This window comes from Symphodus melops (genome assembly GCF_947650265.1).
Source record: "Symphodus melops genome assembly, chromosome: 22".
NCBI lineage: Eukaryota > Metazoa > Chordata > Actinopteri > Labriformes > Labridae > Symphodus > Symphodus melops.
Window position 1 is genome coordinate 14,133,766 of NC_136712.1, and position 16,594 is coordinate 14,150,359.

The 16,594-nt window shown below is 40.1% G+C and overlaps 1 protein-coding gene and 1 long non-coding RNA gene across 2 annotated transcripts in view; one reads left to right on the forward strand and one right to left on the reverse strand.

The window, feature by feature from the left end:
- The window catches only part of slc2a13a (solute carrier family 2 member 13a), a gene marked incomplete at its 5' end in the record, with an annotated part of 73,523 nt that extends 69,047 nt beyond the window's left edge, over positions 1-4,476 (reverse strand). The window contains one exon of the mRNA XM_079334838.1: positions 3,909-4,476. Coding sequence (XP_079190964.1) covers positions 3,909-4,476 — 568 coding nt within the window. The remainder of the gene's footprint in view (positions 1-3,908) is intronic.
- Positions 4,364-9,697, forward strand: LOC306817728. Its single transcript, XR_013778059.1, has 2 exons — positions 4,364-4,446; positions 9,581-9,697. It is a non-coding gene; the product is annotated as an uncharacterized lncRNA (long non-coding RNA).
- The last annotated feature ends 6,897 nt before the right edge of the window (positions 9,698-16,594 follow it).

A 16,594-nucleotide genomic window follows, 5' to 3' on the forward strand; every position in this document is an offset into this window, starting at 1 on the left:
TTGCTATGTCCCCCCACTTGCATTTGTGTCAACTTAAAAACCTTTAAATGTTATGAGACAAATCAACGAAATGGTTTTTTTTAAGATCTTAAAGTTATCTTTAATACTTAAACCTGCTGCCACAGGTTCTTGGTCAGACAAAGTGTTTAACTGCATGCAAGATTTTTTTTTTTTAAATTACTTACAGGAAAGATTCTTAATTCTCAATTTCAAAGAAACAGGGTGAGATTTTTATTTAAATTAAAAACACTACGAACACATGTTGTGGATTCATAACTTGGAAAAATCTTCATTTATTTTGGAGCTAATCAATCACTCCCTGCAAAGCTAAGTGCTAAGCTCTTTCACTCAGGAGAATGCCGAATGGAGCAACTAGAAATTCAAGTCTAACAGATGACTTGAGGAGTTCCTGAAATATGTTCTAATTCAAAATAGGCTTTGAATCATGAATCCAAAATCGTTTTCAATCAATAGATTCTGAATCAAATTGTGAACCCAACGATCTAAATTGAATGTTCTTGGGGTTTTTTTAACGTTGTACAAGTTGACTCAACAGTATATAAGGAGTCTATATAAAGCTGATGTTAATTTGTCAGTTCTTTAACAGCCATAAAGAAAACAACCTTAATAATAATAACCTTTAATAGAAGGCTATTTGTATTTGTCCTGAACCATCACAGTTCAAACATCTCCGTCTAGTCATACAACCAATATCTGAGTGGAGCAACAAGGCAATCACTCATGGCAATATATACAACCCAATCTAGGTCTGCCACAGAGGACTTTCAAAAGTCTCCTTTCCGAATATTACCCAACTGTGACTTTTAAACTGATATGGTTTCATTAAGGTGACTCAAACACTGCAAAAAGTGGATGAAAAGTAAAAGAAGACATGTTGGTGAGGGTTGAAGAGACAGCCAGCTCTTCAGTTTTGGTTATTTGAAATATTCAGACAAATATAGTTGTCAACTACTCAAAATTAAAGTAAATTAACTTTCATCAGAAAAAAATTATAGCAGTTTGTGTTATCTCTTATTTTCGACAGTGAGTGTCTTTGTAAAGAAGTGGAAGTGGTGAAAAGGAAAGCGAGCAACCAGAGTTGTAATCTTTACACAGAATTTGTTTAAGAGCTTTGTCCTGTGTGAACAGACATTTCCAAAAATAGTCCAAGCTGTATTCCCTTCAAATGAAAAAATCCCACATGTTTTCCATCGTCTGGTTTTCATAAGAGAAGGGGAGTTTTATAAAAATAAAAAAAAAAGCACTTCCAAACATTCTTGGTTTTTATTTATTTTATAGCTAGGAGAGACATTTAGTATTGATTCAGCTTTTGATAAAAAAAACTATTCTGGGAATCCTGCTAAGTAGATGTACACAGAAGCTGTGTGGAGTCTGAATTTCTCTTTCAATCACTCTGTTTTTACCAGCCATTTATCAAGCAGTGATAGCCTCACACCTCCTGGCCTTCAGCAGCAGCACATCCAGGAAGCCAGCTAAATATACGTGCTGATTTTAGCATGGCAAATTTGTTAATCACACAACAGGAAACCAAATGACTGCATTTATCTCCAAATCCATTTAAGGCTGCAAAAACAGAAAACTCTTATTTAAGAGCCATGCTTCCCCTCTTATCACAGTGGTGAGAAAATGGCTTGCAATTCCTCCAGGTATCACTGTTCTAAGCTCTTACTACTCTCAAAGAAGGCAGCAAATGTGTGCCATCATCATGGCACTCAGCCTGGAGGTCCTCAGAGGATGTGAGTCATGAGTAGCAGAAGCGAAGGCTGTGTAAATGATTTGGGGGGTACACAGAGTTCTGATCAGAAAGGAGCATCTCATGTTAAAGCATGCAGGGAGCGGAGGAAGGAACTGCTTAAAAGAGTGAGGATTCAAGAGAGGAGAAAGCAGAGAGTGGAAAATACTTGTGAAGGCAGTAGTAGAACCAAATATGCAAATATGTGCTGAAGGGGAGAAAGCAGAACAAAGTGTCATCCATTACGATAAACTAGCTCAGACATCAAAACAACTTGGCACTTCAGCCCTGTTTCCACCAAGTGGATCAGTTCGGTTCGTCTCGGTACGGCATGCATTTTGTGGTGTTTACAAAGACTAAAGCCAGGAAAGATCCCCAAATTATTGACCATACCGTCCTACTTTTTGCAACCCTTCTGTTGAGGTGCCAAGTATCGATCCAACCCGAAAAGGTGGAGCTAAACACTGCAGTCCGTTGATTGGTTGTAAGAATCGTCACTTCAAACACAACCCGCCATGTTTAAATACCCGGTCGAATTGGAGAAAATTACTTTCAAGTTTGTTTGTTTTTTAAGAAAATGGCAGCATGAAACAATGTTATAGTGTTTAATGTGGAGATGCAGACCACATGCCAATGATAAATTAGATGAATTGCTGGATGTCTTCCATCGTTGGTCTTTGTTTACTAGCTGATATGAGCCCCGTTTCCACACAGCAGTTTGGTACGGATCGGTACAGTTTGGTTCGATTAAACCCAATCTCGTTTGCGTTTCCACAGCCATCCGTGCCCTATTTGGTATAGGCGGCGTGTAAGCCGGATGGCGATAACCGCTATATAAATAGCGTCATATGATAGCAGCTAACAGCTAACCGATAACTAATAAATTCAATAAAAGGACAAAAACGCTACACAAACAAAACCAACAATGGAAGACATCCAGCAGTTCATCTACTGTCACTGACATGTGACTCTTTTTTTTTTAATAAAATCTCAATCAAGCATTGTTTCAGAGAAGGCTGTGTGCGGCAAGGAGAAATCCAGATGTAAACAATCAGCCAACGTAACATGGGAAGTAACAACTCTTTCAACCAGTCAACAGACTGCAGTGTTTAGCTCTACCTTTTCGGGTCGGCTCAACATTCTTGGCACCCCAACGGAAGGGTCCCAAAAAGTGGGACGCTACGGATCGGTTATTTATCGGTCTATGGAAACGCTGCAAAATGCGCGCCGTACCGAGACAAACCGAGCCGGACCGCTCGGTGGAAACGGGGCTAAGGTTACCTGCATCTGGCATACACACAGCCTACCAATAGGGCACCCCTTCACGAGCAAGAATAAAACTGGCAGACCTGCGCAAAAGTTTTGCTCTAGGCTGGTGGTGGAGTTCAAGGGTGGAGGGTTTTTTTTGTTGTTGATACTGTGATGTCACAGAGAGAGTAAATTTGAAACTGAGCATTTTTCTCTGTGTTATAAGACTTATGCAGGTCACAAACAAAGGACTCGATGGGTTTATTTCACATTTTGTGGGTCAGTAGAGGTAACCCAAATAGATGTTCAATATCTAAAAGTTGATTTTTCATTTGTCACCTTTAAAGTGTCCTTTGCAGCTTTATGTTTCTTCCCTGTTTTGGGGATAAAATGCGTCTCCTATTCACCATGGGTTTTCCTTCATCACTTCATCGGGCTGAATAAATCTAATATTTCTACTGATGATAATAATAAAGGAAGCATGCTGTGTAACAATTGTTGGTAGGCAGCCTGAACAAGCAAGGGCACACTGCTTGTAAACTGTAGGTAATTGCAAGTATCAGACTTGAGGCAGGGGTAGAGATGTAACCAAAGCATATCGGTTAACCAAACACATTTGCTATGGGTGAGAGGTTTGATCTTTGACCTATTAGTCTGATGCTGACCTTTGAACTTTCTGATGGACTGAGAGTGCAGATATCTGCCAACTTTCCCATTACCATTAGTAATGTAATGGTGTGAGTTAATTTCAGTGGTTTCCAGTAATGAGCTATTTGTCTTTACCACAGTGACACTGTTATGTATGGCTACTTAAATTGATATTTAAAAGCTAATGCAAGTGCTGAAACATTTTTTTTTTAAAAGCTTGTTCTCAGAGTCAAGGAAGCTTTTGAAAAACATTTCTTACCAAGTCCAACTCCCACGACGAGTCTCCCCGCTAAGAGCACCTTCTTGCCAGGCGCGGTGCTTAGGATGATACCCCCGACAGTGAAGAAGAAACTGGCCAACAGTATGCACACTCTGCGCCCGAAGAGCCCATTGAGGAAGCCACCCAGCAGGGCTGACAGGGCGGCTGCAGCCACAGTACTTGATATGAGCACCTCCTGCCACAGGGCGCTCAGATCCAGCTCTCTCTTCAGCAGAAGAATCGCTCCAGAGATCACCCCGGTGTCGTAGCCGAACAAGAACCCCCCCAGGGCGGAGAAGGCAGCCAGGACATAAACGAAGCCGGGCGTGACATCTTGCTGGAACTGCTTTCGGGCAGCCCTCTCTAGGTCCCCGGTGTTGGAGGAAGGTGCTGCGGAGGCAGTGGCGGTGGAAGCCGCGGCGGAGGCGCCCTGGCTGCTGATGCTGGCGTTGGACGGAGCCTTGATGAGACTCCGCTCCCCTCCATCGTTTACTTTCTTCCACCGCTCACCCATCAGGTTGCTCATACTACGGAGATTGTAGTCATGGTCGACCTGCTTTCGCGACATATGGGAAACACAATGATAGGGCTGCTGAGTTGTTTCAGTGCTTCAAAAAGAAAAAACAAAACAAACAAAACTAAAACACACCCACCCACTAAACTAAACCACCCCTTTTCCCTCCGATTTTAGAGTTAGAGAGCTACCACGTTTGTTCACAAGTAGGATAATCCCAAATAAAACGCTCATTGCCGTGTAAAGTTCTCCTTGCGTGTGTCCGTGTGTGTGTCACATCCCCGTATTCCTGATGGGAGAGTTGAAGAAGAGTGGTGAGGAAAAGGTAAGACAGGAGGAGTATAGTGGAGCAGCTCGTCACTACCAGCGTCGGAATGACGTAAAGAAAAATTGTTTTTGAAACGTGATGCTCAAGTGGGGACATTGTATGGTAGCCTACAATGTTGAGAATTTAGTAGGCCTATGCCGCAATTTAATTAAGTTCTGGAAATTGTATAGGCTAGTGGAAATAATATAGATAGGTTTAAAATTGTTGATAAAGAACACAATAATTTGCCATTTGGAATAGCCTATAATACAGGAATCCTGTCTGCATTCGTCATAAGATACCAGATGATCATAGAGGAATGCCGTGACAATGTTTCATGAGGCGACAAGAACATTTTCAATTTGACAATATTTTAATTGAGTTATGAAAGAAAAGTACACATTTAGATCAACGTAACGTCTACTTACATTATTAAATGTGTTTTGTACAGACTAATGCACTGTATTAATCAGAATGAAATTTTAAAGGATTCATAACACAATGTTTCACCTGTTACTGTTGGCTGCAGAAGCCTGCTTTGAGCATATGAGGGAAATGGCTGCCCCCTGCAGGACAGGCTGTAGCACTACAAGGCCCAGTTTCCATAGACCACTTACTTACAGTTGTTCTCAATTGTTTACACACAATTACTGGTACTTGAGACAAAATGGTGAAAAAGTGTAACTCATGCACCAACGCCCTGAACCAACCATCAATTTTCATGAAGAAAGTATCTTGTTTTCACAAGGATCACACTGTCATCCAAAATTCTAAATGTAATTGTCCCACTAAGCACACAGATTCATCACATGGGCAAACACCTGTCACGTAGTTTTACAATTAGCAATCAGAACTTCAGTATAAAAGGGCAACAGGTGAGCTATTCTGTTTTGGAGCAATGGAGGCCAACATTGAAAACAGAGGCAGAGCCAGAGCTAGAGGAGTGAGAGTAAGAGGATGAGGACGAGGGCGGCCAGGGACAGTCATCTCTGATGAAATCTAAGCAACTTTGGTTGGCATGTAGTCAACCATGGTCTAACATTGAGGAAGGCTGGGCAGAGAGTACAGCAGCATTTGAGCAGGCACACGGTTTCATCCCTCATCTGGACTTTTCGAAATGAGAATAGGTAAGAAATCTACTCTCTAGAAACTTGGAGTACTGCATATCAATACAATACAATACTCAATGAGCACAGTAGTACAGTATTGCCGGTGCACTGATCTGTAGGACTGTAAAAATAAAGTATGTTTCAAGTATTTGGAAAATGTATTCCTACACAGTAGGAATACAGAAACCCTTAGAGTATTTTACTTTTTTTTTTTTTTTGGCAGAACTGAAAGACTACCAGCTCAAGGTGGTCTGGAACGTCTTCTGTCTCCTGAATAGGAGACTGAAATAATGAACATGGTCCTAGAAAATAACGCCATAACATTAAGGCAAATACAAACAAAAATCATAGAAAACAATGAAATTTTTCCAAATATTGACAGATTAAGTTTATCAACACTGGACTTTGTGTTGCGGAGACACAATCTGAGGAATCTGAAGGACAATCTAAGTTTCCACTGGGCTGCTCTGGTTTGTAACTGTAACACTGCCCACCCATGCTTTAGTGGTTTATCTCCCTCCATATTTTCCATTCCTCAATCCTATTGAGGTTTTTTTTTTTCTGCCTGCAGATGGAAAGTGTATGACAGAAATCCCCAAACATATATACCCCTTCTCCAAGCTATGGAAGAGGCATGTGGGGATATAACAGCTGATGCTTTTCATGGCTGGATTCGCCATGCTAGGTGATATTTCCCCCACTGCTTGGCCAGGGAAAACATTGCTTGCGATGTGGATTAGGTGCTGTAGCCTGACAGAAATAGAAGACAGGATGCAGCATAGCATACTGTAATTGTATACATCAAGTTATTTTGTTTTGTATATGCAAGTTTGTGTTGGTTGGGATGTACAATGTATTTTTTTGTGGGAAAAATAAAATATATTTGTGTTCGGAGTATAAAAACAATATTCTCAAATATTTTATACTCCTGTATGTACTGTCTGTAGTAAATGTAACACTGAACAAAAAAGGCCTAAGCCATTATGATAAATGGAGAAGAAGTGTTTTCCATTCATTATAGTATTTTACATTGGGCACATTAGTGTTCAACTGGTTTGTATAAATGTCTAATCATATGATGGTTTGATTGTGCCATTTGAGAACAAAAGACTATTTTGAGAAGAAATTATTTGTTTTTGAATATGAAGTTTAATTTTGCAGGAGAATTGAGGGGTTTTGCCCAATTTGTGTTATTTTGGATTTGTGTTTGGAATTCTGAGAATATGAGGCATGCTTTAAGAAAATGTGTGTAAACAATCGAGAAAAACTGTAATATCTAGGCTTCACATATAGTGTAAGACGAAAATCTTACAGGTCTACATTTGTTTGAAAATTGCCCCTCTAAACCTTTACTTTTTATATAAAATATGTGAAATAGCCTAAATATATTTCAGTTCATTTTAAAAAAGGGAGACAGTCCAATATAGGCCCATTTGTAGAAAAAAGAATTATCCCATTAAAATCCAATTCACTATGGACATGAACAAGGCTGTCAAATGGAAAAATGATGTGGTTGTAATTGCATTCCTGTTTTCAGGGGATCAATTTGTGGACAGTGGTGTCACCAAAATGGAGAACAAGCTGTAAGGCACATAAGAAAGCCCATTAGAGATGGTGGATAATAATGGGACACACTTCCTGTACACATTGTGGTGGACATGGTTTCATAGAGAAAATCTATAATTTCTTCTAATGGAGAAATTAAACACGTCAGATTAGATAATTAATCTTAACTGGCCATCACTTTTCAATGAACAGTAAAAAGATTTTTAGGTTTGGTGCGACTGTGCAAAATTGGTTATATATCTGATATTGCTGTACTTAAATTGTCATGGTTTGGTTCTGTTTCATCTTGTTTTAGTTTTCATTCTGTCCTTAGTGTTATTTGTTTCCTAGTGTTGATTGTTTCCCTTGTGTGCTTTAATGTTTCATAGTCTTGTGTTTACTTTAGTCTTGAGTGTGTTTCCCTGTGTCCTCCTATGTTGCCTGTTAGTTTATTTCCTGTCTGGTCTTTGGTGTTTCCTGTTTTATTTTGTATATCTGGTTTTGGTTGTGTTGTCAGTGTTGAGTTTTACTTTGTACTTGTGTTCTGTGTTCCTTGTGTTTCCCTCCTGTCTGATTACCCTGATTGTCCTCACCTGTCTCGTTAGTCTCACCTGCGTCTGATTACCCCATGTCTATTTTGTCTCCGTGTTTTCCCTGAGTCTCTTGTCGGATCATTGTCTTATGTCGTTTGTCTCTTGTGCTGCTTGTTTGGATACTCCCTGCTCCTCGTTTTTGGATTTTGTTTCGAGTAAGTTTTTGCTTTTTTAGTTTAAATAAATTATTTTCTGCATTTGGGTCCTCCTCCCTGTATTCTGCCTGCTACAATGTGACATGGATCTTTGAATATGTAATATTGTGCTTTTTTATGCTCATTCCAATGAGCAATATTTATTTAACAACTTAACACTGTATGTGCTGTATCAATGTTCTTATGTGAATTGTTTTTAATACCATGCCAAATTTGGGGGCAATTGCAAAATTGTTTAAAAAAACAAAACAAACAAGGTAAATGACTGGTAGCTACGGCTGCCAAAGAAAACCATTTTCAAGAAAAATAACCTAAGTGCAAAAACAATACATTTACAGACAAATATACATTTTAATAAATTGATGTACATTTTTGACAAGCGCATTTAATTCAGCAAAGGGTCTGAGGTGTTCTGCTATTTGGGTGGGGGTTTTTTGTACTAGTTGTGTCGTTTTGAGAAAACGGGACCAGGTTTCAAAATCGTGCTTAAGCAATCGGAACGAAAACTACAGTATAAACAATCATGTGTTGGGCTGTGTTTTTACTGACTGGCTCATAGGTGTGGTAATTTGACAGTCAGTGCTTTGTATATTTTTGCCGTAATCTTTGCATCCAAATTTCCTACAGCATGAATAAAGTTTCATCTTTATCCATATATGATGTTTAATAGGCCTACTGCAGCTTTGACGTCAATGAGAAGCACAGCAATTTGCTACAAACTCACAAGGAAATATCTAGCCTGAAATATTTCAGGGTATTAGTTTGTCCTGAAAGCCTCCCGGTGACCACAATATCAAGAAATGCCAGGAAACAATGTTTGAAAGATTAAGATTTCAGCCAAAATGACATTTTCTACTTCACCTTAAAATCAATTCAAAGTAGGTCTGTGCAGAAATTTGAAGGCTGGTTAGCAAAGCACTATGAATTATCACCTATACCTCTGCAGCTCCACAGGGTGTTTTTAACTGTACACTGTGATTTTTACATGTAAAGTGCCTTTGAGCTCCTGTAAAAGCACTTACAAATAAAATGTATTATTACAAGCTTATTGTGTCACGGTTAGGTAACAAACAAAAAAAAAGGTAAACTCAATTGCAAAAACTAAATTAAAATATTTATGAAACAAAAATACAAAGGGCAATACAGAACATCAGAACTTACTTAAAAAATATCCAAACTGAAAAATACAAGACAATATACAGTATAAAGTCAAATTAAAAATAAAACGCATACATGATATGGAAAATTTAAATAGAGGGGGAAATTTGTTGTTCATTCAAAGGTGTGATTTCAGTTGTACCTTTAATTCTAGCTTAAAAAATGATTTGATTAATCAATGCTTGCTTGTTTTGGAAGTGCACATGAAGTGAGGTCTTACGGTCAATTTCGTACAGCACTGTGGGTAGTAGAACCATAGATATATATGAACATGATGACTCACTCACACAGTTTGTCGATGGGGAGCAACGTAGCGGTCATCTTGGGTCAGGCAGAGGAAGAAAACAGGGAACGAGGACCCAATTGCAGAAAACCAAATGTTTATTTAACAAATGGAGAAAACAAAAACTTACTCAAAACTTAGATCCAAAATGTCTCAAACACCGAGTGGAGAACTGAGGAAAAGACAGACTTAAGAGACAGGGTTAATTGAACACAGGTGAGACTAACGAGACAGGTGAGGACAATCAGGGTAATCAGACAGGAGGGAAACACAAAACACAAGACCAGAAAACTGAGGACAAGTACAAAGTAAAACCCAACACAGACAACACCATCAAAACCAGATATACAAATAAAACAGGAAACACTAAAGACTAGAATTAATACAATACAAGACTAGAAACATTAAAACACACAAGGCAAACAAACAGAACACTGAGGGAAACATGAAAACTAAAACAAGACGAAACACAGAAACAAAACCAAACCATGACAATTTTAACCATGATCTTTCATAGATATTAAACGGATAGCTAAAGCAATGACTACACACACAAGGCATTTATATTAAATTATTTATAACATTTAATTGTCCCAGGTATGTTACGTTAGTAACTTCTAGCATAATTATAACTAAATACATAACAGTGAAATATAGCCTCTGTATTTATTTTAGATAAACATCAGTATCATGTTACCGCTGGGTGGAGCAGAGAAGGAACAGCATTTGTTTCTGTTGTATTCTGGCTGGCCATGTGCTCTGAGCAAAGGACTCAGGCCTGTATCCCCTTTTGAAAGACTAATTAAAGTTCTTTTTGGAGGGAAAAACAGAATGGATTTTACATAGAACACCCCCCATGGCACCGAACAGTAGGTTTGAAAAAAGGAAAAGGGGGAGGGGTCTGAATTCTCTATCACAAATTCCAGTTGATGGTTGGATAAACATTAATGACAGTGTCCCCCATGCCTATCTCACAAAGCTCGTCCCTGGGTGGGGTCGAACCACCAACCTCTCGGTCAACAGCCGAGCGCGCTGGCCGATAGCGTCACAGAGACATGCTCGTGAGGCTTTCCCAGTCGCTGGCCCAATCCGACATGCCCTATAGTCTGAGTCCAAGAGTGGTTACTTGACGCATTAAAAAAACTGCTTTTGTTATGAAATCAATGTGTCCCCTCCAATCAGAGGGATCCACAGTGAAGTCGATCTCTGTTACACCCACCTGTAACAACAAATCACTTTTCAATGTACTGTGGAAGGGGTTGCCTTCCTTGGTTTGACCCTTGTCTTGCAGAGGCGCTTTGAGGTGAAAAGTAATAAAAAGTGCTGCTCCCAACATGAAAAATCCAAAGCTTTTATATCCAAGTGTCTGTATAAAGGCACTGTTGGGATTTGAACCCAGGATCTCCTGTTTACTAGACAGGCACTTTGACCAACTAAGCCACAGTGCCATCAGATGTTTTCCTTTGTCAATGTTTGACATTAAGTATGTAACTGAATTGAATCAGTGATATGTCCCTGTGCTTAAAAGAGGCCAGTAGAGGGTTGACCACAAGGCCAAGATGACAATCGCTCAAAAGTCATTTGATCACCCAGTTTTCACAGCCCCTCAGCATTCATGTTTGTTGGTCCAATTTTGGAAGAGATCTAAAGTGCCAAAATGAGCCCAATCTGACACTATACAGTATTTGGCGAGTCAATGCGGTCAGGATGGCCAAGCAGGCTAACCCTGCGTCTCACTTCCCTTATTTGCAGTCTCCTCGGTCTTCGGCCGAACCAGAAGTAGTTCCAAAGCCGCAATATTGAGGATCGTCCCAAAGCTCTTGTAGCGAATGGAGGAGAGAGGATCGAGGAGAGGGGAGGCTGATCCGAGGAACGATGACCGAGGAGACACGAGAGCCAACATAACGGGAGTATTTTCACTGACAGACACGCCTCCTTCTCGTCTATCACTCATTGGCTGAATCCCAAGTCCCTTATTTGCACCGAGTGTCCTCCGTGTTGTCTCCTCCACTTGCGTCTTAGTCCCACCCACCAGAGATGCACGGAGGAAACGTAGCCGAGGAGAGAGGACCGAGGAAATCAGCTTTAAGAGACATGAGACGTTGTTTCCTCAACAGCGTCACATGACGCGACATCAGCTGATCACGTTCAGCTGTCAATCAGCCGAACAGCTGTTTATGTACACAAACACACACACACACCTACACACACACACACACACACACACACACACACACACACACACACGCACACACTGTATTATTTCTCATCAAACACACACAGTTTGTGTTTCGTCTCTTTACCTGATAAAAAAAAACACCTCAAGAACAACCTGGAGTCTACTCATAACCAAAAGGAAAGTTTGTACTGACTAAAAGATTTCATTTTGAATTGTCTATAATTATTTATTATTATAATAAAGTTTTGACTTAACCTAGCCTGTATTTAGACAACGAACTCTGTGTTTTATGAACACAGATATCTATGTGTCAGGAATACTGAAAATGATTGATTCGAATCTAAATTAAGAAACTTTCAGAAGATAAATAAGTGAGAATATAGGAGAGGTCCCGGGTTCAATTCCCGGACGAGCCCGTCTAAATGAAATGTCTCTTTGACATTGTTGGCTGAAAATTTGCAACAATCCATGGTTCCCATGTTTCCTGATCAGGTCTCCAAATGGTTCCAATGAAGCTCACAATGTTCTGCAATGTCAATCTAACTGTGAGTGCAAGGTTCACCACACCGTTTAGAAGTTATGAATTTCCATCTTCAAAAATCACATACTTTCTGACCCATCTTTGAGTGTCACTGATAGTCAGAGCAATTGATCACTTGGAATTGAAAGTTGTGCAAATAAAAGTTTGGATGTGGTCACTGGTCTTCAACATGCTAGCTCTGTAAAAATGGAAATTTCTCAAGTTTTCTACGGAAAGTGGAAATTTGTGGCTCGTTGGTCTAGGAGTATGATTCTTGCTTAGGGTGCGAGAGGTCCCGGGTTCAATTCCCGGACAAGCCTGTCTAAGTTATCTGTCCCTTTGACGTTGTTAGCTGAAAACTTATAACAATTCGTTGTTACCAGGTGTCCTGATCAGGTCTCCATATGGTTCCAATGAAGCTCTCAATGTTCTGCAATGTCAATCTAACTGTGAGTGCAAGGTTCACCACACCGTTTAGGAGTTATGAATTTTCATCTTCAAAAATGACATACTTTCTGACCCATCTTTGAGTGTCACTGATTGTCATAGCAATAGATCACTTGGAATTGAAAGTTGTGCAAGAAAAAGTTTGGATGTGGTCACTGGTCTTCAACACGCTAGCTTTATGAAAATGGAAATTTCTCAAGTTTTCTCAGGAAAGTGGAAAGTTGTGGCTCGTTGGTCTAGGAGTATGATTCTCGCTTTGGGTGCGAGAGGTCCCGGGTTCAATTCCCGGACAAGTCCGTCTAAGTGATCTGTCTCTTTGACGTTGTTGGCTGAAAATTTATAAAAAATCATTGTTACCAGGTGTCCTGATCAGGTCTCCATATGGTTCCAATGAAGCTCACAATGTTCTGCAATGTCAATATAACTGTTAGTGCAAGGTTCACCACACCGTTTAGGAGTTATGAATTTTCATCTTCAAAAATCACATACTTTCTGACCCATCTTTGAGTGTCACTGATAGTCATAGCAATTGATCACTTGGAATTGAAAGTTGTGCAATTAAAAGTGTGGATGTGGTCACTGGTCTTCAACATGCTAGCTCTGTAAAAATGGAAATTTCTCAAGTTTTCTCAGGAAAGTGGAAATTCGTGGCTCGTTGGTCTAGGAGTATGATTCTCGCTTTGGGTGCGAGAGGTCCCGGGTTCAATTCCCGGACAAGCCCGTCTAAGTGATCTGTCTCTTTGACGTTGTTGGCTGAAAATTTATAAAAAATCATTGTGACCAGGTGTCCTGATCAGGTCTCCATATGGTTCCAATGAAGCTCACAATGTTTTGCAATGTCAATCTAACTGTGAGTGCAAGGTTCACCACACCGTTTAGGAGTTATGAATTTTCATCTTCAAAAATGACATACTTTCTGACCCATCTTTGAGTGTCACTGATAGTCATAGCAATTGATCACTTGGAATTGAAAGTTGTGCAAGAAAAAGTTTGGATGTGGTCACTCGTCTTCAACACGCTAGCTTTATGAAAATGGAAATTTCTCAAGTTTTCTCAGGAAAGTGGAAATTCGTGGCTCGTTGTTCTAGGAGTATGATTCTCGCTTTGGGTGCGAGAGGTCCCGGGTTCAATTCCCGGAAGAGCCCGTCTAAGTGATCTGTCTCTTTGACGTTGTTGGCTAAAAATTTATAAAAAATCATTGTTACCATGTGTCCTGATCAGGTCTCCATATGGTTCCAATGAAGCTCACAATGTTCTGCAATGTCAATCTAACTGTGAGTGCAAGGTTCACCACACCGTTTAGGAGTTATGAATTTTCATCTTCAAAAATGACATACTTTCTGACCCATCTTTGAGTGTCACTGATAATCATAGCAATTGATCACTTGGACTTGAAAGTTGTGCAAATAAAAGTTTGGATGTGGTCACTCGTCTTCAACACGCTAGCTTTATGAAAATGGAAATTTCGCAAGTTTTCTAAGGAAAGTGGAAATTCGTGGCTCGTTGGTCTAGGAGTATGATTCTCGCTTAGGGTGCGAGAGGTCCTGGGTTCAATTCCCAGATGAGCCTGTCGAAATGAAATATCTCTTTGACATTGTTGGCTGAAACTTTGCAAAAATCCATGGTTCACAGGTGTCCTGATCAGGTCTCCATATGGTTCCAATGAAGCTCACAATGTTCTGCAATGTCAATCTAACTGTGAGTGCAAGGTTCACCACACCGTTTAGGAGTTACGAATTTTCATCTCCAAAAATGACATACTTTCTGACCCATCTTTGAGTGTCACTGATAGTCATAGCAATTGATCACTTGGAATTGAAAGTTGTGCAAGAAAAAGTTTGGATGTGGTCACTGGTCTTCAACACGCTAGCTTTATGAAAATGGAAATTTCTCAAGTTTTCTCAGGAAAGTGGAAATTCGTGGCTCGTTGGTCTAGGAGTATGATTCTCGCTTTGGGTGCGAGAGGTCCCGGGTTCAATTCCCGGACGAGCCCGTCTAAGTGATCCGTCTCTTTGACGTTGTTGGCTGAAAATTTATAAAAAATCATTGTTACCAGGTGTCCTGATCAGGTCTCCATATGGTTCCAATGAAGCTCACAATGTTTTGCAATGTCAATCTAACTGTGAGTGCAAGGTTCACCACACCGTTTAGGAGTTATGAATTTTCATCTTCAAAAATGACATACTTTCTGACCCATCTTTGAGTGTCACTGATAGTCATAGCAATTGATCACTTGGAATTGAAAGTTGTGCAAGAAAAAGTTTGGATGTGGTCACTGGTCTTCAACACGCTAGCTTTATGAAAATGGAAATTTCTCAAGTTTTCTCAGGAAAGTGGAAATTCGTGGCTCGTTGGTCTAGGAGTATGATTCTCGCTTTGGGTGCGAGAGGTCCCGGGTTCAATTCCCGGACGAGCCCGTCTAAGTGATCTGTCTCTTTGATGTTGTTGGCTGAAAATTTATAAAAAATCATTGTTACCAGGTGTCCTGATCAGGTCTCCATATGGTTCCAATGAAGCTCACAATGTTCTGCAATGTCAATCTAACTGTGAGTGCAAGGTTCACCACACCGTTTAGGAGTTATGAATTTTCATCTTCAAAAATGACATACTTTCTGACCCATCTTTGAGTGTCACTGATAGTCATAGCAATTGATCACTTGGAATTGAAAGTTGTGCAAGAAAAAGTTTGGATGTGGTCACTGGTCTTCAACACGCTAGCTTTATGAAAATGGAAATTTCTCAAGTTTTCTAAGGAAAGTGGAAATTCGTGGCTCGTTGGTCTAGGAGTATGATTCTCGCTTAGGGTGCGAGAGGTCCTGGGTTCAATTCCCAGATGAGCCTGTCGAAATGATATATCTCTTTGACATTGTTGGCTGAAACTTTGCAAAAATCCATGGTTCACAGGTGTCCTGATCAGGTCTCCATATGGTTCCAATGAAGCTCACAATGTTCTGCAATGTCAATCTAACTGTGAGTGCAAGGTCCACCACACCGTTTAGGAGTTATGAATTTTCATCTTCAAAAATGACATATTTTCTGACCCATCTTTGAGTGTCACTGATAGTCATAGCAATTGATCACTTGGAATTGAAAGTTGTGCAAGAAAAAGTTTGGATGTGGTCACTGGTCTTCAACATGCTAGCTCTGTAAAAATGGAAATTTCTCAAGTTTTCTCAGGAAAGTGGAAATTCGTGGCTCGTTGGTCTAGGAGTATGATTCTCGCTTTGGGTGCGAGAGGTCCCGGGTTCAATTCCCGGACGAGCCCGTCTAAGTGATCCGTCTCTTTGACGTTGTTGGCTGAAAATTTATAAAAAATCATTGTTACCAGGTGTCCTGATCAGGTCTCCATATGGTTCCAATGAAGCCCACAATGTTTTGCAATGTCAATCTAACTGTGAGTGCAAGGTTCACCACACCGTTTAGGAGTTATGAATTTTCATCTTCAAAAATGACATACTTTCTGACCCATCTTTGAGTGTCACTGATAGTCATAGCAATTGATCACTTGGAATTGAAAGTTGTGCAAGAAAAAGTTTGGATGTGGTCACTGGTCTTCAACACGCTAGCTTTATGAAAATGGAAATTTCTCAAGTTTTCTCAGGAAAGTGGAAATTCGTGGCTCGTTGGTCTAGGAGTATGATTCTCGCTTTGTGTGCGAGAGGTCCCGGGTTCAATTCCCGGACGAGCCCGTCTAAGTGATCTGTCTCTTTGACGTTGTTGGCTGAAAATTTATAAAAAATCATTGTTACCAGGTGTCCTGATCAGGTCTCCATATGGTTCCAATGAAGCTCACAATGTTCTGCAATGTCAATCTAACTGTGAGTGCAAGGTTCACCACACCGTTTAGGAGTTATGAATTTTCATCTTCAAAAATGA